General features: G+C 41.7%; 1 protein-coding gene across 4 annotated transcripts in view; it reads left to right on the top strand.

The window, feature by feature from the left end:
- ARHGEF26 (Rho guanine nucleotide exchange factor 26) overlaps window positions 1-27,044 on the top strand; it is a 127,224-nt gene extending 100,180 nt beyond the window's left edge. For all 4 annotated transcript variants that reach the window (XM_053221284.1, XM_053221283.1, XM_027061578.2 and 1 more), the window contains 4 exons: window positions 12,166-12,375; window positions 22,850-22,917; window positions 24,219-24,323; window positions 24,885-27,044. In XM_053221284.1, coding sequence (XP_053077259.1) covers window positions 12,166-12,375; window positions 22,850-22,917; window positions 24,219-24,323; window positions 24,885-25,027 — 526 coding nt within the window. In that variant the 3' untranslated portion in view covers window positions 25,028-27,044. The remainder of the gene's footprint in view (window positions 1-12,165; window positions 12,376-22,849; window positions 22,918-24,218; window positions 24,324-24,884) is intronic.

Here is a 27,044-nt window from a genome sequence, read left to right as displayed (position 1 = left end):
TTCTGTGTCTCCCTCTCTCTCAAAAATAAACACTAAAAAAAAAAAAAAAATTCAAAGAGAGAGTGCAAGCAGGAAAGAGGGGCAGATGGAAAGGGGGAGAGAGAGAGAGAGAGATTGAGATCTTAAGCCTGACACAGGGCTCGATCCGATAACTATAGGATCCTGATCTGAGTCAAAATCAAGTGTCAGATGGTCAACTGACTGCGCCACCCATGTGTCCCATTATATATTAACCTTAATTAACTTTGGCAAATACAAATCTGGACCTGTGTTTATCACGTGGCTTTTCATATCTCTGAGCTTTACCTATAAACTTACCCAATGATGCCACATAACCTCACTTTCAAAAACATTTAGGACTGTATTTGCAAAACTGCTTTATAGAGGAAGTGTTTTCAGACCTGCTTTTATTTTGTACTATTGTATCAATTAATGTTTTGAGCTGCAAGTAAAAGTATAGTTATACCAAGGAGTTTAAGTAAAAAAACTGTTCACTTATCTCTCTGTCTCTCTCTCTCTCTCTCTTTCTCACACACACACACACACACCCCAAGTCAGGTGAGCTTGGGAAACCCTGCGTACTCCATTTCTCTTTGAGAGATTCAGTGTTGGATCACTTAGGAAAGCTTTTTTTAATATGTAACAGAATCTTCAAATAACAGTGGCTCAAACACTGAAGACATTTACTTCTGTAGGCAAACATGTGACTAAGGGGAGGCAGTCTGGGTCCAGTGTCGTGAGTAACCCAACCCCATCTCTTCTTCACCTGCATGCAGCGAGCTCTTTTCACTTTTCGCCCCCATGCATATAGCTTCAGGGCTGCAGCTGGTTTCTGCAGGTCCAAACATCATGATTTCATTCAAACACCTAGCAGGGAGGCAAGGCTGAGAAGGAAAGGCTGACCAAAGGGACTCCTTCCTTAAGTGGCTTTTCTTTATCAGCAGAGGAAAACCTTTCCCAGACAGTGCCCGGGAGGCTTCTTATGTCTCATGGGTCAGTCTTGGGTCACAAGACTTGTCATCAGTAGAAGAGAGGCTGGGAACGCCAGCATAAGACAAAGGGGAACAGGAGAGCCATGATTGTTCAGGTTCAGCCATGCTGCACCCCCTGCGGCTGGACACACTGGGACTTGGTAGACAAGAAGCAGGGGAGGCTGACAGCGGATTAGATGATAGACAGTTCCAGCCACAACCGGGAAATCATCTTTTCCACAGAACACTAACACACAAGTAGTGTGGGGAAAAAAAGAAGAGCTCTGTAAAAGAACTAATGCCTTGCCTTTCAGATAAATGCAGGAAGCGGGTGGGGCATTAGTTCAAAGAGGCCGGAAGTGATTGGAGACTCGGAACCCACTTCCTTTTGGCTGGTGTTAGTCATCCAGCTGTGGTTCATGTGAGTATCTTGGTAGTACCTTTTTGTTCCCACCAGCCCAGATGTGTCCTCCAGCATGTTTGAAGCACACAGATATATGGGCCGGGTCTGGGTGTCCTGCACAGCACCAAAAGAATGCAGAAATCTAGTCTAGTCTTGTTATCTATAACAAGAAAGTATAGTAAGTATAGTCATGTTCTGATTTGTGTTTTCATTCTTCTCAATTCTCTGCCCACGAATGATCCAGCCCTGATGTTTTCGGGTACTCCCTGCAGTTAGGTGAGTTGTAATAGTAATAATGATGACAAGAACCCATATTATCGAGCACGTACAGTACACAGAGTGCATATGCAACATACTGTCGAGTTGCTATAGCAAAGTAGTATTAGTAGTATTTCCACTTTACGACTGTGGACACGGAGGCAGAGAGAGAAAGGCTCTTCCAAGGTCTCTCAGAAAAGACCCAGGATTCTAATCTGAGTCTCTGACTCCAAAGCCTCCTCTCTAAACAATTTCTTTATGTTCATTATGTTTTAATTTTATTTTTCTAGGATATTTTCACCTTTCCTCATCCTGTAATGTCATTGGGGAAATACAGCCTAGAAGCTTGCACCTTTTATTTTGAGAAACACCCTTACTAATCTTAGGAGGAAATTAGAACCGGTACCAAATTGCATTTGCGAGCTTTCCTCTGCCTTTTAGATAATCTAGCATCAGAGTACAGGGAAGAGAGTTTCCTTTTTGTAACGTTTCCTTCCTGAAGACATTTAAGGCAGTAGGTTTTCATTTCCTGATTCCTGGTTCCATAATGTTACATATATTGACATAACTTGAACTCTAAGACACATTACAAATCCTGAGGGCTTAAAAAAGGATTTTCTATAATGGATTACTACCAGATCATGATCCACAAGTTCAGGGACTTAAGTTAGAACTTGAGTGTTCCCAAGCAGTTTGAATGCCCAGTGGCTTAAAGCTGTGCAGGCTCCCTGCAAAGGGTCACAGCCTGGCTTGACCTCGTTTTGAGTTTTTCCATTTTGAAGTCTTTCCTATTATAGAGAGCTCAAGTCACCTGACATTGTCTCTCTTCCTCTGCAGAATAAATTTCTTTCTCAGGAAATTAACTTTTAAGAGAATCTTGGTTAAAGATTGAGTGGTTTGGGTATCATTTCCTCTAATTTGTAGGAAGAGTTGACATTGCTGTTCAATGTTGAAAGCTGTGGTGACTGGGAAGCACAATATCAATGTCTGGGGTTGAGTAGAACTGGGCTCAAGTCCTGGCCATGTGACCTTGGGCAAGTTACTGTTAATCTTTTAGAGCCTCAGTATTATCATCGGTAAAATGGGTCTAATGGTTCATCATCTTCATGGAATTTCTGTGAGAAATAAGATAATGCACATAAAGACAGCAAATAGTCTCAGCTATGTGACTGATACATGCTGAGTATCATTATTATCCCTAGTCATTGTATTTTTCTCTAAGGATCTTGGCACAAATTAAGTTATTGCCCTTCTTCTAGATTATTTTACAGTTTTAAAAAATGGTTTGAGACCTTTAGCCATTGCTATACATCTGAAGGTTGTGGTACACTGTGGAGTCAGACATGATTTATGGCCCCCAATACATGATCTTAGAAATACACATGTTTAACTCAGTGCCTCTCCCTCCCCGTTCTTGTCAGATGGCAAGGATAACCATTGATCTACGTTTATTCCTTTATAAGTTGATGTTACTCATGTGTACACTTCTCTAGTATCAATTGTCTTGCAATATCCCTCACAACTGATTAGGAGACAGGATAAGTTTGTGGCTGAAAAAAGTGAATTCGGTGTATTTTTTTCCTTTCATTCGAGGAAGCCAATGGAAGTAAACCTGAGTATGAAGATTACTTAGTAATTTGTAGTAATCCTGTTGCCAATTTAAGAGGCTGCCTACTTGCTCTTTAGAGCTTGCTTAGTTGTAGTTATGCCAGAGAGAAAGCTTCAGGAAGGTGGTAACAGCCTCTTGGACTTGCCCATCTCCTGTTTTTAAGGACCATGGGTTCAGGGCATCCCATGGGCACAGGATCCTGGGCTGTGGAATCTGGAGATCGGTGTTGAGAGGAATGAGGCCTTTCTAGTCCTGTGATGCGTCACTAGTCATGTTTTTTGGTGACCATGAATCACAGCAGATCCTTATCTTACCAACAAATGTGGTCCTTGCAACTATTTGTTATATTCTTGACAATGAAATAGCAAGCATATGGCATGTTTGTTAGTCTTCAGAATTGTTTTGAAGGACTGAACAAGTAAGACTGAACTCAGTTTCTGGATAAATACCATGCCTTGTTTTGTTGGAGTACTTGCCACATTATGAATTTCTTGAGATACATATTTAGTTCAAGTTGTGCTCTGTTCACTTGCCCATTTGCAAAGTGCATGCAATTATCAAGCCTTGAACAAAATGTCAAGCAATTGAAATGCATGATCTGTCAGGAAAATTAAAAATAATAGCTAACATTTACTGGTTGTGAGTCAGGCATGACTGTAAGAACTTTACTTCCAACAAAATAATATATGACTTATATTTACAAGTAATAAATATATTACTATATCACTTAGTTCTCACCACAATCCAAGGAGATTGGTATTGTTATCCCCATTTTACAGATGAGAAAGTTAAAACACCAAGGGGATCAGTAATGTGCTCAAGATCATGAAGTGAGTAAGTGATAGAATTGGGATTCTCACCAGGCATTCTAAATCAAGTCTCTACTCTTACCTGTTGTACTTCATTACTTTAAAATTGCACATTATTTCACTAAATACTTGTTTGTATTATTCTAAAACTAAGCGTTAAAGTTTAGTAAAATCAATGTCAGTCATGTGACATAATGTTTCAATCTCTTAACTCAAAATAAATTTCAGTATAGACCAATAAGTCTCCATTCCAGAAATGTTAACTAGGGTATTTTTATTCTAGTTAAGCACAAGATCAGATATAGGGATTTAGAAATCGTGTTTTCGGAAGGAGAAGAGAAATTAATGGAAATTTGCACCAGAGGAATTCATATGCATGTCTTAAAGGAAAATAGGAAGAAACTCTGATTTTATCAAACCTCATCCAGTCATGTGAATCAACAGGCGGGGAGAATGGGAGAGCCATTATAAATCCTGAGAGAACAGCAGGGGTCTAGGAGAGGATCTTGGAGAATGACCCAAAAGGAGGATGACTTAGAAATGTTACACAAGCATGAGAAGAGGAAGGTAGAGTTTCAGGATGTCACAGTACTCCACATCATCAAATTTTGTAGATGTCAAGAATAGTGGTGAAATTCAAGTCATTGGGTTTGGTGGGATGCTGGGCCATGATGGCCTTGGGGAGCACTTTCACTGGCACGTAGGCACAGGGTCTGAGAAACCAAAAATGCAGGCAGTCAGTAGCTCAGGAGACATCTGTCTTGCACCAGCAGATTCAAGTGAAGGTTTTTCAGGACAGGGCAACTGTGTGCATGTTTTAAACAAAGTCTCTGGAGCTACTTACTGCATAGGTAAAAAATAAACATCACTATCTTGATGTATGCGAAAAATCGTATTGTTTTGGATAATTCATTGATACCATCAATTCTTTTAAATTTAACTCTTTTATGAAAAGAAGAATTGGAGGTGCTAGTTGGGTTTCCATCTGTCAGATTTTGGCTATAAAAGAAAGTCCCATACCAATGCCATGGTAAAATATGAGACAACTCCTAGGGCTGAGGAGCAGTGGGTTGTGGGAAAGCTGGCCTTCACAATCAACCCTTCCCCTCACTTCCCCCATCACATCTTTCCTTTCATATGTATGGCTCCATCTTGGTCAACTAGCCTATTTCCCATTCCTGGTCATCCTTATTATGTACTTAAAGTAAAGGGTTTGCTAATAAAGGTTAAGTTGGGAACTCTCTCTAAGGTATTTGCATGTTTAAGAGTACCCCCCACCTCCAATCACAAGGCAAGTCCAGATGGGTCTGTGCCTAGGAGAAAGACCTGTTCTGTCACCACCTCTTCCTCATGACTCTTAATGGACTCAGAGCTTGGGTCCAAGGAGATGATCCTGGTTACTGAATGAGATTGGGATCCAAAAATTTTTTTTTCCAGATGTTTCTTCAGATGTTCCAATATTATTTGTTGACTAACCTGTCAATTTCCTACAGATTTGAAATGTCACCTCTACCATGTCCTAAATTCCCAGATGTGTTTGGATCAGTTCATGAACCCACTTCTCAGTTTCACTAACCCATCTGTCAGTTCATCCCCAGGCCCAGTCTTCGAATTACTGTAGTTTTACAATATGCTTTTAATATGTCATAAGGCTGGATGGCTCTCATTCTTTTCCATAATCTTTCTGACTGTACTTACGTGTTTATTTTTTGTATGTTTTACAAAGATCAGCTTGACTGTTCCCATTCTTCACCACATCCCAAAAAACCCTGTTTGTACTTTGTTGTGATATGATAAAGTTATATTTTAATTTAGAAAGAATTGGAACCTCTATAATATCAAACTTCTGTATCCATTCAGGCTTTCTTCTGAAATATAGCAGAAACTGTTTTCATATAGCAGAAACTTGTTAGGCTTAATCCTAAATATTTTATGGGTTTTGTGGCTCTTATAAATAAGATGACTTACTTTATTACATTTTCTAACCATGTGTCAGTCATATATAGAAAAGCTTTTTTTTGTTTGTTTTGTTTTTGGTTTTTTGTTTTTTTGTCTCAACGCAACTACTTTATTGAATTCACTCTTACTTTGTAATATCTTTTCAGGCAATGATGTCATCTGCAAATAATCCTTTTTCTGTAGGTCCAGAAAAATTCCATTGTGCAATAGTCACTTCAACTGTACCCTTAAACATCCACAGACACGATGCATTTATTATTCTTTAAGTTTTTCTTATCAAACACTAACATACCTATCATCCAGATATAATAGACATTAACTTTTTGCCATATTACTGTCCGATCATTCCTTTTTAAACAAAAAAGCCCTGATGTAATACTGCGGGTACATCCATAGTATCTCCACCATCATCCCATCTTCCTCTTCCTCCTCTTCCTCCCCAGAGTAACTCCTGTGCTGAGGTTGGTATCGGTCCTGCTACACTCACTAATGCATATGTATATATGTGGCTTTGGTATTTTAAAAATGTGTGCCTGTTGGGGCGCCTGGGTGGCTCAGTCGGTGAAGCGTCGACTTCAGCTCAGGTCTTGGTCTTACGGATTCGTGAGTTCCAGCCCCGCCTTGGGCTCTGTGCTGACAGCTCAGAGCCTAGAGCCTGCTTCAGATTCTGTGTGTGTGTCTCTCTCTCTCTGCCCCTTCCCTGCTGGTGCTCTGTCTCTCTCTGCCTCAAAAATAGATAAACAATAAAAAAAAAAAAAAAGTGCCTGTTGTATGCAGTTGTGAAATATCCTGATTTAAAAGTAATAAATAGAGGCCCAGTATGAAAAATCCCAGCCTTTCTAGAAATTGATGGGGCAGAAAGTTAAAAGTGATCCATAATAATCTTTTTAAGAAAGCCACTATTCACAATAAGGTATGTCATCTTTTAACCCACTTCATTAGGTTGCATATGGTAGGGCCACACACTATTTGAACTGCTTAACAAAAGAATGCCTTCCTGAGGGAAGAATAATTGAGGTATGTATTTACCACCAGATCCTGTTCTCTACTGATAGCTCTCTGTCTGGTGAGAGAAAGGGAAGGGAAGAAAAAGGAAGGGAAGGGAAGAGAAAAAAAAGAAACAAAAAAAAAAAAAAAAGGAAAGAATGGAATCTCGGCAGAGGTTACTAGGACTTTAAGTAGATTTCAACAGCGAGATCTGTCACTGTTTACATGGCAGAGCAACGGGCTTCTATAGATGTGATTGCTGCACCTGATAGGGGTCCTGCTTGCACAAAGCAGACAGCCTTGATGAGCAGCTGGCAAACTTGGAGCACACATAAGACAATCAAAGGAAGTCTACATATAAACTTCTCCATGCAAGGAAAGGTGGTTTTTCCATTTGCCTTTTTCTGTGCAATTTAACTTCCTAATTACATGATCCAAATTGTTTCGGAGACTATGTAAACCATATGTTTGTTAAATGATAGAGACAAACATGGGGAAGTCTGATTAGCATCAACTTCCCTCAGGAAAGGGGTTTCTTACCCACCCCAGCTTAGCCTCTGTTATACTTATTGGACATGGGTGAGTAAGCAGAGGAGGGAAGTAGGTTTGTAAATAGCTGCATCTGGCTATGGATTCTCCCCTCTTCCTTCTGCTCAGGCTTGTATCTTAACACAGATTTTTCCTTTTGTATTAGCATGAGAGAGAGGTGCCGACTGACATTAGGAGAATGAGTTTTATCCAATAGTTAGCAGATTCAGAGGAGAAAGTAGGATTGTTTTGAACCTTTATGAGATTGAGTGTGTGTGTGTGTGTGTGTGTGTGTGAGAGAGAGAGAGAGAGAGAGAGAGAGAGAACACAGATGTGTTAGCAAGAGGGAATGGCTTTTTAGTTTTTGTTTCAGTTGGTTTGAATAATAGAGGGTGAGAATAAATAATTGATTTACTGTTCAATGAAACCAAGGTTTTTAAAATATAAACATATTAAGAGTAGTGAAGAAGTTGTAAACATTGTGTAATGAAGTTTACAGGTCTAGGTGAAGTAATATTGGATGCTTGCTACTGGATCAGTTAACAACAACAAAGAGCAAATGTGTTTCCTGTGTCCTATTTTGGATTCAAGAAATTCAAAGAGTGGGAAAAGTTCCCTGTTCAGGCCTATTCTGTGACACAAATGTGCAGATGTATAGAAATGGATACCTCGAGGTGAAGTCACATAGCTATAAAATAAAGTGCCACAATTTATCTTCCAAACTGGACATTTGAGAGGATAACAGGCATAAACTAGGTCACATAGTCACCCCAACTCTTAATGGCATTGTAGTTGTCATTGCTCCAGAGAACAATTAAAAAACTCTTAATTTTTCTACTTTTTCTGGCTTTAATTGCCTCCAAAAGACAAAGATTCAGAGCATCATTGCAACACATTAGCGGATACTGACACAAACACTGGGGAAAATAGGAACTCAGAAAATTAAGAGGAAAAGGAAGACTTAACTAGTTAACTCGTAAGAGTTTACATGGCTTTCCTGTGACCTCTTGGTCTTAAATAGGTGGAACCACTTTACTGCCGACAACTTTTTGGAACTTGAGTCCTCTTGAATGATGGGCTTATGGCATATACATTTCTTTGCCTTTTATTTCTTTGGAAAGATGAAGAATACCTATGTAGTGTCATTGGTTAGGGCACTACCTGAACACCCATATACGCAACATTAGGATGCTTGGATTTCTCTGAGAAAACAGAATTCTTTTTAACTGGAAATGGGTGTCTTTGGCTAACAGGTCATCTTGTTTAACTTGTGAGTTGGACCAAGAGTAACTAGAGCTACAGAGAGAGGATGGCAACAAGGAGGCCCTCGTTCTTCTTGTTCTTTCTCTTGTTTTTGATGTTGTTGAGGCTCTGCTTGTGTTCTTTTGCGGTTTGGTTTTTATCCTGGGTTCTGAGCTGTTAAATCCATGTTTAAGATCTCTAGACAACATTATAAGCATTCCCTGCTCTGCCAAAAATTGCTTTGTTTCTTGTAAACATGGTCTTTTGAAAATACAACCTTACTTGTTTGTAAAGTGCATTATTCTGCTTTCTCCTTTGATGAAAATCATGTGAACTTTGATAAACCTTATTTTGATATGAGAAATATTTTGTATATGCTGGCTCTGGCTGTATTGGTTTGCAGGCAGTCTCAGGAAAGCTTTGGAAATGATCTTGCCATGTGAACTTCCAGTTAATACAGATTATTACTGTAGCAACAAGTAGACTTGATCAGAAGGCAGTATTTTGCTTTTATAGATAATAACTGTGTGCTGTCTTTTGAAGAGAGAATACCAAACTAAATTTTAGAAAAGATTTTATAAATTTTCCTAAGGAGAGTTATAAGGGAGTGGTTGACTGGTAGACGTCCGCCACTGAATGAAAGAAATTCTAAGAAATCTTGAGCAAAGCGGCCTATCCTGAAATGCCTAGTGTAGTTGGGCATGAGGAGTTTCATTTCCTCATAGCTCCCCTGAATTCATACATTTGCATTTATTATTAAATAAGGTGAATATTCAATATTGTTCCTAGAATATATTAGAATATATTGCATAGTCATCCATTTATTCAGCAGTTCTTTCTTGAGCTTTCCCATGTTCAGCTGCAAGGGCACAGATGTGGAGTAGAGGGAGAGCTGTATCTAACCAGGGTTGGGATTTGCCAAAGAGATGAGCATGTATACACGTGGTGATTATAACTACATCCCTAGAAATCCAAGCTGGGTAATCTAGTAAGCATAAAGGGTTCAAGGACAGGGGAAAGGTGGTAGGGTCAGTGGGCTAAAGAATCATTGGGGTTGAGGGGCGCCTGGGTGGCTCAGTCGGTTGAGTGTCCAACTTAGGCTCAGGTCATGATCTCACGGTTCATGAGTTTGAGCCCCGTGTCGGGCTTTGTGCTGACAGCTCAGAGCCTGGAGCCTCCTTTGGTTTCTGTGTCTCTCTCTCTCTGCCTCTCCCCCTCTCATGCTCTGAATCTCTCTCTCTAAAAAATAAATACTCATTAAAAACAATTAAAAAAAAAAGAATCATTGGGGTTGAGGATTAGAAGAAGAGGGGAGTAGGAGAGACAGATGGTTGGAGAGGGTGTTTGACATTGGGATTACAGAGACATTGCAGTTGATTTCAATGACAAGGTCTAGGGTATGACGATGGTGGGGTAGCTGAAGGACAGAACGTAAGATGGTTGGGGAAGGGGAAGTCAAGGAACTGACAAGCCGGGGTAATGGAAGTCTCCCCTGTGTGGAAATTCAAGAAAGTAGTGTTGTAGGGGGACCGTGAGCCAGCAACTAAACTCATACGGGTAGATAACTCAGCTGGGAGTCTTTCCTTGACTTTGATTATGAGATAGAGCCGGACAGCATGAGCTTCAAAGCTAAGGACTTTTTGGGAGGAAGAAGTGATCACTGTCTAGCAGCAGCATGAGAAACCAGCTGATAGAAAGCCTTATGGGGAGGCCATGTTTTCTAGGGAGAGCCAAGCTTCTGTTAAGGCAAGAAAGTAAAGGGAGGGTTCAAGGACAAGCTGAGGATTTACAAGATTTTGCTGGATTCCCTATATGAGGTCCATTTCTGGAGGACACAGAAGGGGATCAGGAACAAGCTGAGGAGCTCAGGGAGATAGAGCCAGATTAGGTGTGTTCACAGTGCTATGGGGATGAGATTCCAGGGGAATGGAGAATACTGGGATCATGGGCGTAAGCAGGGATAGAGAAATCAGTCCTGGTGGTTTCTGAAGCAGGTGGTGAGGCTGTGTGTGTTAGAAGGATGGCTTAGGCAGATCTCCAAGGCTCTTCTTCCCTCCTGTGCCTGGTGGTTTGGAGGCTGGGACTGAGCTGTTGTTATCCAGAGCATGGGTAGGTTTGGGGCTCCCTCTTTATTCTGCAGACAGAGGGAAGACTGGGGAAGTGTGCCTGTTCGAGCATTACCACTATGCATGTGTGTCTCACTTGTAATACATTATCCAGTTCCAGGATAATGTAAAATTAAAGCTAGAGTTTAGCATTATTTGTTTTGTTTTTAAATATTTATTTTTTGGAGTGCACAAGTCACGGAGGGGCAGAGAGAGGGGGACAGAGGATCTGAAGCGGGCTCTGCACTGACAGGCCAACAGTAGAAAGCCTGAAATGGGCTCAAACTCAGAAACTGCAAGATCATGACCTGAGCCCATGTCCAACACTCATCTCAGGTGCCCCTAGCATTATTTAAAAAAAAAACAAACACTTTTTTTTAATGTTTATTTTTTTGAAAGAGAGAGCACAAGCTGGGTAGGTGCAGACAGAGAGGGAGACAGAGAATCCGAAGCAGGCTCCAGGCTCTGAGCTGTCAGCACAGAGCCCGATGCAGGGCTCAAACTCACATACCACAAGATCATGACCTGAGCTGAAGTTGGATGCTTAACCGACTGAGCCACCCAGGTGCCCCTTCCCCTGCGTTATTTTTAATATTGCTTTCAAACCTGAGATACAATTTATACATTGCAGAAAAATAGTAATTAACAGGCTTAATTCGGGAGGATTATATTGATTCATAATCAGTATATATAATTCAGATTCTCGTTCATTTAAAAAAAATTTTTAACACTTATTTATCATTGAGAGACAGACACAGAGCATGAGCAGGGAGGGCTAGAGAAAGGGGGAGACACAGAATCTGAAGCAGGCTCCAGGCTCTGAGCTGTCAGCACAGAGCCTGACGTGGGGCTCGAACTCACAAACTGAGATCATGACCTGAGCCAAAGTCGGTTGCCTAACCAACTGAGCCACCCAAGCGCCCCTCTAGTTCATATTTTAAAATAAATCATTTTCAGGATGCCTGGGTGGCTCAGTCGGTTAAGCGTCTGACGACTTCGGCTCACGTCATAATCTCATGGTTCGTGAGTTCAAGCCCCGCATCGGGCTCTGTGCTGAGAGCTCAGAGCCTGGAGCCTGCTTCACATTCTGTGTTTCCCTCTCTCTCTGCCCCTCCCTCACACGTGCTCTGTCTCTGTCTCAAAAATAATCATTAAAAAAAGTTTTAAATAAATCATTCTCCTCCTATCCTTCCTTCCTCCCCATCACCTTCTCCCTGAATGTGTCTTGAAAATGGACAGTGTCACAGTCTTATCCATTGAATTGTTGACATGTTCTTTTCCCTTTTCCTTCTAGTGAAGAAAGTTACAACGTCAATGATTATTCCTTAAGAGATCAGCTATTGGTGGAATCTTGTGACAATGAAGAGCTTAATTCTTCTCCAGGGAAGAACAGTTCTACAATGCTTTATTCAAGACAGAGCTCTGCCAGCCACCTCTTTACTCTGACAGTCCTGAGTAACCATGCGAGTGAGAAAGTGGAAATGCTGCTAGGGGCTGAGACACAGTAAGTACGGACAGGGATGGTTTCAGAATTATCTGGTGTCATTCTTCCCTAATTACTTACCCTTGGTCTGAGACTCTCTAAAAAAACTGGTGAACAGTAGCTACTATGTATTTTTTGCTGAGTACCTATTATGCCCCACACGCTGGGTCTAGGTGCTTCATGGAGAATCTCATCTTTTCATTGTGATCCTCTCAACATCTCGAGAGATGGGTGTTATTATATTCATCTTCATGAATCCTGATGGATGCAGTGTGCTTTAGGTGGTGTGCTTTTATATTTAGAAAGTGGTTTAAAAATCACTTTATTTTAATCATTGATAAAGATATGACCCATGAGCCATGGGTAGTTGACACCTTGGTAGTTTCCACGTAGGCTGTAAGTTTTCCCAGATAAAGTAGGTAAGGCCATTTGCAGTCACCTGCCTTCAGCTAGACAGCAAAAAGCCTGATGATTTCTATCAAAAGAGATACTCGGTTTGGGGAAACATTAATGAATCCACTTTCCTATCAGAGTTGATGCCAAGGCTAAATAGAGAGTCCCGCTGTGTGTGTCTGCTGGTGTACTAGTGGTCATGGTGCAGTCCGTCCTCACACTGGATGGATGAAGGCAAGCGAGCTTAATTTTCAAGTCTACCCCCATGGTTTGGTCCATTTAGAGACAGTTGAGCAATTTATTTGTTTGGAAGCTGGAGACCTCCTCTTGAAACAGTCATCACAGGCCGGTATTATGTTGGGTGGAACAGTAGAGGAAAGGGGAAGTTCTCTGACTCTTTATCCTCAGGGATCATCCTACGCATACCTCCCACCCAAATCTGCCAAGGTTCCCAGGTGGTGTAATTAAAATGGATCAGCAGCTGGTGAATAACAACCCCGAGACTATAGCAAAATCTTAATGAAAGTAAACCCAGAGAGGTGTCCCTACCTCTTGAGAGTATTTTAACAGTGTTTCTGGGTCTTTAAAGAGAGATATCAGAAAAAGATTACAATTACAAAGCATCCATATAAAACGTTTTCGACGATCATTTCGTATCTTTTTGGCACTAGAAGTAACTTTTCAAAGGCTAAAGAAAACCAAGAGGGATAGGTTGATGTAAACTCCATTTGAGATTTGAAAATTTGCCAAAATAGAGTATTCCAAATGAACTTGAGAGTTAGTAGAGGGAATAAGAAAAGGAGCTTCATCCTATGTGTTTGTTTACGAAACAAAGAAATGTCTTTTCTTAAGGTCCCGGAGCTCTTCCATGAAATTGCTGAAGGAGCCTGCAGCATTCCAGGCACGTTCCTGTATTTGCTCCTCTGGGTGGGTGCTATTGCTGGTCTGTGCAGATGACCAGCATGAGACACACGTAAGACCAGGGCTCAGGAAGGCATTTCTTCAACTCTGGAAGTGATTAAACCTCTTGTCCAGTGAAGACAGACCCAGCCTTCCTCTGGGGAAGCCTCTCTTTAAAAGAGAATTTAGTATGTCTAAGCTTTGGATCTTATATGATTTTAAGGGTGAAAAGTCTTTAAAGGCTTTGGAGATGAGTGCTTATCCAGAGATTTTAGAGAATTCTCAAACAGATTTTCAGTTGTCAGTTTTAGTTAGTAATGGTGAAAGTGTTGCTGGTTTTGCTTTGTGTTTTCCTTTCCTCTGTGTTTATAAGGATTGTTTGTTCTCTTTCTTTTTCTTTTTTAGGATTGTTTGTTCTATATTCAGGTCTTGCCAACGTATCAGCAGAGCTTTTCCTGACTGTCTCTTTCATAATTTATGTAACCTCCACCCCTTGTTTCTGAGATTATTCCAGCAAAGTAGGAAGTAAACCGACACGTCCAGTTCTTTTTATACCAAGGCTGGATCCTTTTCTGGGACATTCTGTAGCATTTGTTTACCTTCTTGCCTTTTGATCTTGCCATGGACTGAATCATATATTCATTTCCTCAATCATAAATGTTCTCAGAATATTGAGTTATGTCACCCATAAATGATATGAGCCATGGGTCTGACTCCTATGTGTAGAACATTCCAGAGAGGCAGAGGTCTCCTTGGGTACAGGAGTGACTCCCTCACTCTCCTCCCCTCCACCACCAACTTAGGTATCAGTTGAAAAGTAAATAAACAAACATCTTTAAGCATACAAGGCATACAATAGCATTTGTATTGAAAGAAAATGTTACAGCCAGGATGTACTTTCCTTAAAAAAAAAAAAAAAACCCCAGAAAACAATTCACTTTTTAAAAGTCTAGCAAATTATTATATGCCATGTTAGAAAAAGTGCAGGTCAGCCCTGGGCCGAACTGGTTTTGAGCAATCAGAGTTTTGGTCTACGTAGAGTATTTTCTTTGCTTCTAAGATTTGCAAAATTTATAGGTGAATATATGTTTTTGAAGTTTCTTGTCTTGTATGTTATGTGTGATTAAGGTGGCCTATTAGCAAACTGGTTGAGAAAACCAGGTTTTCACCACCGTTCTGGCCTTTTAATATCTGCAGTACTTTATACTAGTTACTAATGTCCTTTGTCTACTTATTCTTTGGTTTGAAAAAGGAGGTGGTTCATACCTAAATATTTACCTTCTTTGAAAAACTGTTGTCAACAGAGATCATGTGGGGATATACAGAATGTAAAATCAGCAGGAGGGGTGCAGCTGTTTGACACAACAGTTCAGTCATTACAATGGTGAAATTGTAGAACAGATCAATAACTTTGATTACATAAAGAATGTAGAAAAGCTTCCCAAAAGGAAATGGGGTAAACATTGAGCATCCGGGATGTGCCAAATGGAGCCAGCCATAGAACATGAGGAAGGGTCCCATAGGGGTTTCTAGAGAAGGATAAAACTGAGCTGAAGTAAAGTGACCATACATCTTGGTTTCTTCAGGATCAGTATAATGTCTGTTCTGGCACAACTAACAATAGCACCCACTTTGACTCTCAAAGGTGTCTTGTTTAGACAGTAAAATATGTAGTGGCCCTAATTACTGGTTGGTACTCCACCTCCCTCATTTTTTCTCCCATATGTAAAATGAGACAAAGGTGATATGATTTGCCTGAGGTCATACAGGAAGTGAGTTGTTGCCAAAGCTGGGACTAGACCCTGAACCTCCTGAATCTAGTGTTCTTTCTGGTAACAAATTTGAATCTTCCTACTGAGATGCCACCAGTCAGACTAGTCCACCCCTACCCTTGCCATTTCGCCCTTTGTCCCTAGAAGGGAAACTCCAGGAAGCCACTTGCTATTTCAATTTTTTTTTTAATGTTTATTTATTTTTGAGACACAGAGAGAGCATGAACGGGGGAAGGTCAGAGACAGAGGGAGACACAGAATCCGAAGCAGGCTCCAGGCTCCGAGCTGTCAGCACAGAGCCCGATGCGGGGCTTGAACTCACAAGCCATGAGATCATGACCTGAGCCGAAGTCAGATGCTTAACCGACTGAGCCACCCAGGCGCCCCGCCACTTGCTATTAAATGTGAGAAATTATTAAAACGTGAATTGTATTCTTAGGTCCATAGACTAAAAAGGAAAAACATTTGTGGCAACTCAGATGGTAAATTTAGGGCATCATATTGTTTCAATTCCATAATAAAAAACAGAATAGATGGTGCAGGAAGACTTCTCTGAGGTGACATTTGAACTGAACCCTCAGTGACAAGGGGGAGTCAGCCTGTGGGAAAATGCAGGGCCAGAATGTTCTAGGCAAAGGAAACAACAAATGCAAAACTTCTAGAGAAACGAGTTTGATGTTGTCAAACTTGGCTTGAACATTGTGAAAACGGCTAGATCAGAATAAACCAAGGAGAGAGTGGGTGGTCAAGAGGCCAACAGAGGCCAGATCATTTCAGAGCAGAGCTATTCCAGTATGGCCCGTGGGCCATCAGTCCTCAAACCATAACCTCTTGTGCATGAGGGAAGGAATTAAGAACTTAGGGCATTTCGACATTTCTGCATCATCAAAGCATGTGATTATTTTAACAGTAACTCATTTTTGTTGTATTTCTAAGAACACTTGGTTCACAGTGGATGGGATAGGAGGTTGAGGTGGGGGGGGGGGGTGAGGACTGGTTCTTCACCACACGTATTTTGAGAAGCAAGCATGTAGAGCCTTTTAAGTCATGGCAGGAAGTTCTCCGGAAGATTGGAATGGGGGCAGAAGAGAGCAAATAGGGTCCTGGTGCAGTAGTCAAGGGGAGTCCTGGCAGTGGCTTGGGCTGTGGTCTGAGAGGGGAGATAGAAACACGCTATTTCGGAGGCAGAGAATAGGATGAATTTACGGATTGGATGAGTTGGGGTGGCTGTGAGAGACGAATTGATGATGTTTTGGATTTTAGGTTTGAGCAGCTAGTACCATGTTAAGTTGTTCCTTAAGGGTCTTCAGTATGACTTCTTCCTCTGCGTCCCTGTTAAGGCTGTTCCATCGAAAGATGAGTAGTGGCTTCCTAGTTGCCCCATTCAGCAGTCTTCCTTTCTTTACCTCCAGTGTCATTTCATTTTGTTGACTGTTCAGCTCATTCACCCTGACTCCCTTTTTGAGATTTTTTTCTTCACCTGTTATCTGTACTCTCTTAGCTTTCCTTCCATTTCTAACCATCCTTATTCATTCTCCCATCAGAAATGCAGCCTACCTGAGCCAGTCAGCTACCCACTGCTTTCCCTAAACACACATTTCTGTAAGTGGTAAAGTGGTACCATTGGCACCATTTCGAGTTGATCCAATCTGGAGACTGGTGTCCTATGTGATGCTTCCAGGTCTGAACAAATCTGTCATCTGCCAGTTCTTCCTGTGCAAAAGTCCATTGCATCTTTCCACATTCCCGAGGACAACCTATGTATCACTTCTCTTTTGAGACACCCTGTAGTGTCCTAATGATTCTCCTTCTCTCCAGTCAGTTTTGTGTGGTTTTATTACTAATCCCTACACTCAACTCCAGCTTTGTCTTTTGTCTCACTTTTGTCCGTGGCCAGTTCCCAATACATATTTTTGGGACTGACCCATAATTAATATAGTTAGCTTTTCTAGAAGGCAAGGTAGAATAAATAGTAACCACGTGTAGGGAAGTATCGCTTCCCTGTCAGTCTTTATTCACTGTCCTTTTTGTGCTGCTGAGGCAAGTGTTCTCTACGTTCCACTTGTTTTTCAAAGATTGCTATAAAGGATGTGGTTAAAATTTTCTTAGGATGTACATCTAACCCATGTAGATGGTGTTATCTCTGTCTGCCGTTCAAAATCTTAAGTCACAATGTTAATGAGACAGTAGTCTGTGAAAAGTACAAAAGCTTATCTTTTATAAAAGGACAAAGGATGAATATTTTACCGCTGTCATTCTTCTCCCTCTGGGCCTTTCTAGAGGAATGTGGGAGCCGGAGAGCCCCCATTGTCTGCCTTCATTAAGAGGAAGCACACACAGCTGCAGCTGGCACAGACCAGAGGCTGCAGCAAGTGGCGTCCTTGGCTTCCTGGGTTTACAGTGGAATGTGAATGGCATTTGGGCTCCGTGTATGCGGCCGTGAGACATCAGGACACGCTCAGTGACAAACGCACATTTTCTTTACCCATTGTGTTGAGCTGTAGGATATAATCACCTTAAACCATAATCAAAGATCCTTCTCAAAATTTCTCCCTCACTGAAAGAAGTAGAAGCCTTGTGAATGTGGCTGGTCCTGTCAGCCATCCAGATGACCAATTCCCGGGCCTCCTCATAAAGGCGCATTGTTTGCCAGGGAGTCTGCGGCCTTCCTGCTTCTGTTAATGATTTAATTAACAACAGGAAGTAAGTGGAATAAAATTGTACATAGTATGTCTGACATGCTCTTGTACTTCATCCTCTAAAAAAAAATAATCCACAATAGGTGGTAATTTATGTGCAAAAAATGTATTTATCATAGGTTGTAGTATTTTTCCCCTCGTTGAATCTGGAATCCACATCCAGGAATGATCTCTTACACTGCATAGTGCCCCTCAAAGCACATGATCTTCTGTGATCGTCATCACCAGCCCCACTTCAACAGGAGGGCAGGTGATGATATGGGTCTCATATCATTGAGGAAACATAATTCAAGAAATAATTGGCTTAATTATATAACGTCACAAAATCTGAATTTTAGAACCCTCTTAGTGGGCTAAGAGAATTGCTTTGGTTAGATTTTTTAAATTAGGTAAGTTGTGAACATGTGTCCAGCTTTGTAAGATTTTGATGCACAGCATTCATGATGACATTTTTTTACCCTGTGGGTTTTCTTTCATGGATCAGAACTCATCTGGTTGAACTGAGTGTGTGAGGGAACGAACAAAAAACAACCATCCTCACAAACCTGCTCTTTACAAAGGCTTGAAGGACTTTCCCCCAAAGGCCGTGGGTGTAGGAGTTTCAAAAGGAACCCCAGGTAAATTTGTAGGCTGTGACAAGAAACACAAAAGGTATCTGGCCAGCTGCCACTGTAAGAGGGACACAGAGAAGGTTCAACAGCCCCTGTCTGTTCTGCAGCCCTGCCTCTTTGTTTCAAAGCCTGCTCTCCCATTTTTCTCAGTATGTATCTGTCTTTTCTAGCAGATGCCTGGCATTCAATGAGAAATCCAGCTTTGTGACTTCGACCTTTATGCAATTAAGTTTAAGCCTACTGTGCTTAATTGTATGAGAGGCAGGCCATGGTGCTACCACATCTGACTCCTGAGTAGGGAACTGCAGGTGCTTAATTTTATGCTGTGCATGAAGAACACGGGTCTTAGGAAAGGACTCTACTTGCAGATATTTATGTGGAACGTCTCTTCTCAGTCTTCTTTCTCTCCCTAGGTGCCATGTGTTTTAAGCAGAATGTTCCGCCACAGCCCACTGCATACTGTGCTGGATTTTGTGTTTGTTTGCTTCCCTCTCTGCTCCTTCACACTGAAGGCTGTGGAGAGCAAGAGACCCTGTTTTACTCACTGTGCAACCCCATCTTAGTACAGGGCTCATGCAAAGGCAGGAAGCGCTCAGTGGATGTTGGTCTAAGGGAGCAGCGTTCGGGTGTCTTAGACGTTGATGTGCCCAGGTCCACATGAGTGGCGTTACTTATTCTCTCACTTTATTTGGGCAAAGGGGAAAGTCTGCGAACGGGGTGTGGGGTGGACTGTGAATTCATGTTGATTGTTTCATATTGTCCCTGGAGAAGATAGCTGTCTGCAAGTGAGCCCTGGGCTTGATATCTCAGTTTAATAATGGGTAGGTCTGTGCCCTGGCTTTTTTTGTTCTCAGAATTCCCTCTTATATTGAGGGAGTCTCCTCCCTGCTTTAGGGAGGCAGTGCTTTCTGCTGCATAGTGGGAAGCAGCTCCTTGGCAGGGCTCTGGGAGGCCCCGGGGAAAGTTGTGCGGTTTTGACGGCATGTAAGAGGGGGTGGGACTGGCTTCATTGAAGCCATTTCAAGAAGCGGCTCCTTTCAGTGAGGGCAACAAGGAGTGTCTTGTTCTGTCCTCTCGAGTCTCTGTGAGAGGCTGCCGTGTCTAAGGGATGCCATTAGCATCCAGGCAGCATGCCACATGAGTGAAAGGTTTCATCTGGATTTCTGGAAACTGTCTGCAGGGTCAGGCCTGTCACTGAAACTGGCCACTCGGTGCCAGAGGCGGGCTGTGCCTGGGAGTCTAACTGAAGGGCCCCAGACAGGAGTCAGGGCCATGTGAAGACGCACGGTAAGGCAAGGAGGAGGCTGACTTGTTTGGGAATGGCACGTGGATCATTTTAGATGTCTCTTGGTGAACAATTTTTCCATCTGTACAATATTATTTAGTTTTCAGTTACCTTTGTACTTTGGAAATTTCCAGTTGAGCCCGAGTAAAAAATAGATCTTATATCTGACAGAGATGATATCAAGGATTTAAGTGTTGGCTTAAGATTATTTTAAAGAAGGCTGTGCTTTATAAAACTTGTTCCTTATAAAACCACCCCGTGGCCCTTTGTGTCCTATACTATTTTTGTTTTGTTTTGTTTTTTAAAGCAAGCCGTATCATCGGTTTCTACACAAATTGTGCACATTACTACCTGCTGCATCAGCTTGATTAGGGCCCAGCCTCATTTTCTTAACTAAGTCTGTCTTTCAGCACATCACAGTTTCCACCCTTCCTGACTTCCCTCATTACTTTGAGAGCACCTGATAGGGAGCATCACCTTCTAGATCCCAGACTGCCTTCTTTTTTTTTTTTTTTTTTTTTTTAATTTTTTTTAATGTTTTATTTTATTTTCAAGAGAGAGACACAGAATCCAAAGCAGGCTCCAGGCTCCAAGCTGTCAGCATAGAGCCTGACATGGGGCTCGAACTCACGAGCTGTGAGATCATGACCTGAGCTGAAGTTGGACGCTCAACTGAGCCACCCAGGCACCCTACCTGGCTTATTTTCTGACTCCATCACTTAGCTGTGTCACTGTGCACAAATGCTTATTAACACTCCAGCTTTGTCCTCTGGAGGGTGTGGGGGGGGAAGAATGGTAATATTTAATTTCAGTATTGTCCTAAAGATTAAATTAGATGGTACTCACCAAATACAAAAAAGTAGCACAGCTGGCACGTAAGTGTTCTAATAACTATTTAGAACAAGACCCAATGCCTTACCTCCTGAAGTTTATGGCCAAGAGAAACAGACAAGCCACTCAATGGGGGTCAGTATGTGATGAGTGGTCATGATCATCCGGTTAACAGATCTTTATAGGCCTTGGTTATGTTCTGGAGATACGGCAGTGAACTGAACGGGCAAGATGCCTGCCTTCGTGAGGCTTCCAGCTGGCCAGCAACGGGATAGGGATGAGCAGAGGAGTGCGTGGGAGCAGAATTGGCAAACTGGATGGGGATGGAGGTGTGGGCTCCTGCATCAGAGGAGGCCAGCTGGAGGAGGTGAGGCTTGTGTTTGCAAGATTGAGTGGACATGCTGAAGAATTCCATTATAAAGTACACTACAGGTAAAATGAGTCTCTGGTGGTGGTTCCCTTTGTGGGAGGTTATTGATGGGAAAGGGACACAAGGTGTTGGGTGCACCTACATAAGCACTCACAGATCTGTATACACTTAAGATTAGTGCATTGTTTTATGGATGTTCTTCATTAATGATGAGTATGAGGGGTGGAAACAGAGGTTCTACTTGAGAGTGGCAACGGGCAGGAAAGGGTGTGGAACAGTGTGGCATGCCCCAGGCTCACAAGCAGTCTGTGTGGAAGGATGCTTGAGGGGCGGAGAAGATGGGGCAAGGGTGACAACCATCTTTAGGTACAAGCTGTTACAGGAGAAAAAAATGTATTTCAAGTACGGGCATAAAGGTGCCCCTTCTTAAGACGGTGGAGTGCCTTATAAAAACTGGCGACTTGTATCACTTGCCTTGGGACCTCCACACAGCCTTCTTTCTCATCCTTTAAATGGGCTTTTGGAGGATTACATGAAGTAATGGATGTCACATGCTTGTGTCTGCTATGTAGTATGGGTTAGTTACTAAGTGCCTCAAAGATTTTAAAGTGTGTGTGTGAGCCTTATTTACTTAATTGCAATCTTGATACTGGACCTTCGGAGGATAACTGAATTATGGAATAATGCTTATCTGAAACTTCTGATCCTTTAAATAATTGTTTTGTTTCATGTAATGATGGCTTTATATAAAAAGTCCCAGTTCGTTTTTTCCCTCAACATTTTTTTGGCTGTATTCATTAAGCCATTTTAAGCATTTGTGAACAGTCTAAAAACGTTCAAAGAATTTTTATTTCAATAAGGCTCATGTTTGGCAGTATTAGCTGTATAAAGAACTACACAACTTTAAATAGGTCAAGTTTCTCATCTTTGTGAAATGGTTTGAGTGTGGGGAAAGAAGAGAGTGTAGAGAAAGTGATTTACTAGGAGTTTTTTTAAATGAAATTCACCTTTTTGAAATGTTAAAATATCAGATTGAATATACTAAATATCTTTATGTGATTATGTGATAGTGTAATCAGCTCTTTATTAAATAGTGGTGTCATATGTAAGAGATGAATCACTGGGTTCGACACCTGTAGCCAAAACCACTCTGTATGTTAACTAACTTGAATTTAAATTTAAAAAATGTTGAGGGGCAACTGGATGGCTCAGTCGGTTTAGCGTCCGACATCAGCTCAGGTCATGATCTTGTGGTTCCTGAGTTTGAGCCCCCACATCGGACTCTGTGCTGATAGCTCAGAGTCTGGACCCTGCTTCGGATTCTGTGTCTCCCTCTCTCTCTCTCTCTCTACATCTCCTCTGCTCATGCTCTGTGTCTTTCTCTCACAAAAAATAAACATTAAAAAAATTTAAAAATGTTAAATTCTGTTTAATCAATAATTAGTCAAATTCATTCAGAATCTGTTTTAACAGTGTTGACTAATTTTCAGCCTAGATTCCCCAGGTTATCCTTTTTAATTAACTCATACACCCCCATAACTCTCTGGGGAGTCTCTCCCTGTTTTCTGGGAATGGCTTTGCATTGTGTCCAGACACCTTGAATCTCTCAGTTGGATATGCTCTGTGTGTTTTAGGAGCGAACGAGCCCGCTGGATCACCGCCCTGGGACATAGTAGCGGGAAGCAACCTCTGGACCGAACCTGTAAGTACCTGGAGGGCAGCCTGCTCTGGAATGTGGAGGGGCTGTGCCCCCTGCTGGACGCTGGGTTAATAGTGCTTAATGGCCACAGTACCCGTGCTGTAAGTTTCCTCCAGGCTTTTCTTCCTGTGGCCCTACGTCAGAACTGTGTGATCCCTGCCTTGGAGGTCAGGGGGTCTGAATTCAAATCCAAGGTGCAGTTCTTTGTTGCATAAACGTGGCCAGTTGTTGCACAGCCTTCCTGAGCCTGTGCATCTGCAAGTCAGGGGTATCCCTATATACAATGCAGGGATATTGTCAGGATTAAGTTAAGTAACTTACATTGAAAGCTCTGCTTGTACTGTAAACCTCTTCGATTTTCAGCAGTTGTTAGTGGGCAGGAGTTGCACGTTTAAGCCTTCTCCATACTGACAGTCTGAATCAAAGTGGAATGTATTTTTTAATCTTAAAGAAAATTATGTTACCATTCCTTTTGACCTTATTTATTAAAGTGATAACATTAAGAAAATACATTTCCTTCTTCTAGGGAAGTAGAAACTGATGCAGTAAATAAAGGGTGGTGTCATTTGCTTAGTAGCACCTTGACTTTGATTTTATGTTTTTCTGGATGTTTCTAGCTGGACAGTCAAAACGAAAGAACTAGGACAGCCAGAGTGGTTAGCTTGGAGCACTCAGAGATCATAGCTTTAAGCTTAGAGCCAAAGCTAAAGTGATTGGTTTAAAAGTTGCCTAAAATCAAGTTTTATATTTAAAAAAAATTAAGAACTCATGTCAGTATCAAGTCACTGAAGTTACAATTGTTATGAGCCAGCATGTTGGGAGAACTCAAAATATTGTTTGACTTTCAGTTGGAGCTCCTTTTATTTCTGACCTTATTTGGCAGCTTTCCTGTGCTGGTGAACTAGGGAAAAGCCCCTGGGTGGGAACCGGGAGAATGGGGGTACTGCAGATTTTATCACTAGTTGCATGGCCTTGGCACATCACCTAATCTGTCTGGCCTCAGTTTCCCCAATGCACAATGGCTGTTGTCTGCTCTATTATGTGACATGACTAATGGCTCCTTATCAAGGTTATTTTTGAGGGGATGCATGCATCATAAAAGGCTTCTCTTGATCCTGAGCTTCTAAAGTTCTAAAGCTCTTAGCCAAATAAGACTGTTCGAGGAACAGTTTCTGCTTGATAGAAACTTAACTTGTTTCTGTCAAGCTGGCCTTGAATTGCACAGAAAGATTGAGTAAATATACTGTATTGATTTATACCTGTTCTGCTACTGGGAGCTTAGTATGTCCCCTTTACCCCCGCAGCACTGACCCAGGTAGAAATCATTAGATCCTTCACTGCCAAACAGCCAGATGAACTCTCCCTACAGGTGGCGGATGTGGTTCTCATCTATCAACGTGTCAGCGATGGTAAGTGGGGGTTCTTAGGGATACTCCTGGTGCAGCATTCAGGGTGCCAAAGAACCAAAGAGTCTCATTTCATTATTAAAGCTTGCTCATATTTCATATCCCTTTGGTTTGTTTGCTCATTTGCTCCTGCCTTTCCTCTAGCTACACCATTGCTTTTGTTTCTGAATAGGAATGCAGTCACATGGTGTATTATCCAAAAGGAACCATGTTTCCCTTCCTTCCTACTCCCCCAGTGACTTCTCATTTTGAGGTTCTTCCTTCCTCACTTAAGTAAAAAAAAAAAAATCCTTTTCCTGCTGCCCCTACCTATGCACAGCATCCCCTTCTCCAGCCCAGCCCAAGCTCCCAGGCTCTTTTCAACCATCTCCCTTCAGGGTTCCTGATTGTGTGCCACCTCGGGTATGTCATTCATTCCTCCTTGAGGCCCTTCCCTATGTTGCAATTTCTCCTCACCTTCCATCACGTCATGCACAAGCTGGGGTACATCCTCCTCAGAGCCAGGCAGGGTCCAGATTCATCCAGACACTCATTGCTTCATGAAGACTCTGTTCCTGTTTGCAGGCTGGTATGAGGGGGAACGACTGCGAGACGGAGAGAGAGGCTGGTTTCCTATGGAATGTGCCAAGGAGATAACCTGTCAGGCTACAATTGACAAGAACGTGGAGAGAATGGGACGCTTGCTAGGACTGGAAACCAATGTGTAGCCTCTCGACGGCCTTGCGTTACCGCGAGATTTGCACTACATCACAGCGGGCTGCTTGGTTCTGGGCCGGCTTTGTTGTGAATTTTAACACAGCCTGTTTAATTAAAAGAATGAAAACACTTGCCTTTAAGCTTGCCAGGTGGTTATGCTCTCTCATGAGAACAGCTACCAGTTGGTTCGCAAGGTTCGGTGTGTGCACAGCCATCCACTTGCAAACTTCCGTAGGTCCGCAGATAGCCGAGCAGTCCACTTCAGGGACCAGGCCACCTCTCAGCTCCTCCTACGTTCACCATTTTCTGGCATTAAAAATGTATATTAGATGCTGTACCCTGGTCTTCTCTTTCCTCACTTTGCCAAGGATGTTTCTGTCCCCCTTTTGACATTTCCTTTACATGGTTTTCCCAGTATTAGCAAGAGTTGTTTTTAAAGAATGCCCAGTTTTGTAAATATGTTTTCTGCCTCTTGTATTTTAGATGATTCTAATACTATGAGGATTTCATAAGGAGCTGGTAGAGCTCAAAAGATGAGCTATTGAGTTTTTCTAAAATTCTTCCCAGGAAAGGGAAATTGACACTTGAATTTTTGCCACCTCTTTTCTCCTTAGGAGAGAAGCTTACTTAGGAGATTTTCTTTTTAGATTCACCTCACCCAATACTGGTATAGCCTGATAAAACTCGAGCTACTCTAATAAGATAGGATTTAGATGGTTCACATAAGTGACAAAATCCTGAATGTAGGACAGGGGTCGTACTTTTTTTAAAAATATTCCCAAATGAGCTGATAAACTGACATGAGGCTGCTTTGCCTTTAATAATTTTTTGCCTTTTATAATTTAATATTTTTGACTGTTCCTACTCCTGTTCCAAACAGGCAATTGGCTGAAATACAGTCTCAAGGAAGGTAAAATTTAGGCCTCACCAAGGTATCAAGATGCCAGCCTGGTACCTAATTGAAGCATAACAGTTTGGTCTTAATGGGAATCCGTTTCATATGTCCTAAGGGTCTTGTTTGCTGGATCTGGAGGATCTCTTAACTGTGGGTGTCTGCACAACTTCATTTCTTCCATTGGTGCAAGGAGAGAGAAAAATGATTTTAATAGTACATTTCATAGGGAGTGACGGTTTGGAAGATGGAGAGAGGGGAAAGTAACTTTTACCGGCAGCTATGTTCCTCTCTACTCCATTTTTCTCCCACAAAGGGACAAACACCTGGCAAAGGGTACATTATTCGAGGACTCAGATCTGTGTGTGACATGTCCCATCTACTGCCTGCCAACCAGGTACCCAGATCATGAGTGAAGTGAGTAAAGCAGAAGCACAGTGTGGTTGCTCAGTATGCTTGGCTCACACGGGGCCTTCTGGTCCCTTGTTTGCTCTCCTTTGCTTATGCATATACAGTGCTGGATGTAAAAGACATGCCAGGCCCTGAGTTCCTGGAGGTCGGGGCCACTCAGTGAATTGATGGCAAGAGATGTCTCCAGGTTGGTAAACAAGGCATTGGTCTCCTCTTTCATGTCACAGACCCTTTAGAGGAGAGGTTAAAAAGGTTCTAATCTAATTTCATGTGATGTTTGCATTTAGGAAGGAAAGTAAATTCATTGCTTGCAAAGGGGATCATTTCATATTAGTTTCGCTAATATCCATTTGAAGCTAAAAAGCAACTATAGGAATCCTGTGAATTAATTTATAAGTAGAGATGTTAAACAGTCTTGGAAATATGTGCATTTTATAAATCAAAGCCTTATTTAGCAAGCAGTTAATACTGTTATTGGATAAAGTGTTATACAGCAGGTACTTAACATTATTCACAATGTTTAATTTCAACAGTGAATTGTAATTTTTACATGACACAGTACTGTTTTCAAACCTAGTTCCATTTCTATGAATAGCTTCTTGGAATTGTACAAGGACTTCAGTGACCTATGGAGAACAAAAATACTCATTTTTGTCTCAGTGAATTGATACTGCTTGTATACTTTTGGTGAAGTAAGTGAATTTATAAAGATTTTGTATATACTT

Source organism: Acinonyx jubatus, chromosome C2 (assembly GCF_027475565.1).
Source record: "Acinonyx jubatus isolate Ajub_Pintada_27869175 chromosome C2, VMU_Ajub_asm_v1.0, whole genome shotgun sequence".
Classification (NCBI taxonomy): domain Eukaryota; kingdom Metazoa; phylum Chordata; class Mammalia; order Carnivora; family Felidae; genus Acinonyx; species Acinonyx jubatus.
Note: the sequence above shows the minus strand (reverse complement) of the source record. Positions and strands in the feature narration are given on the sequence as shown.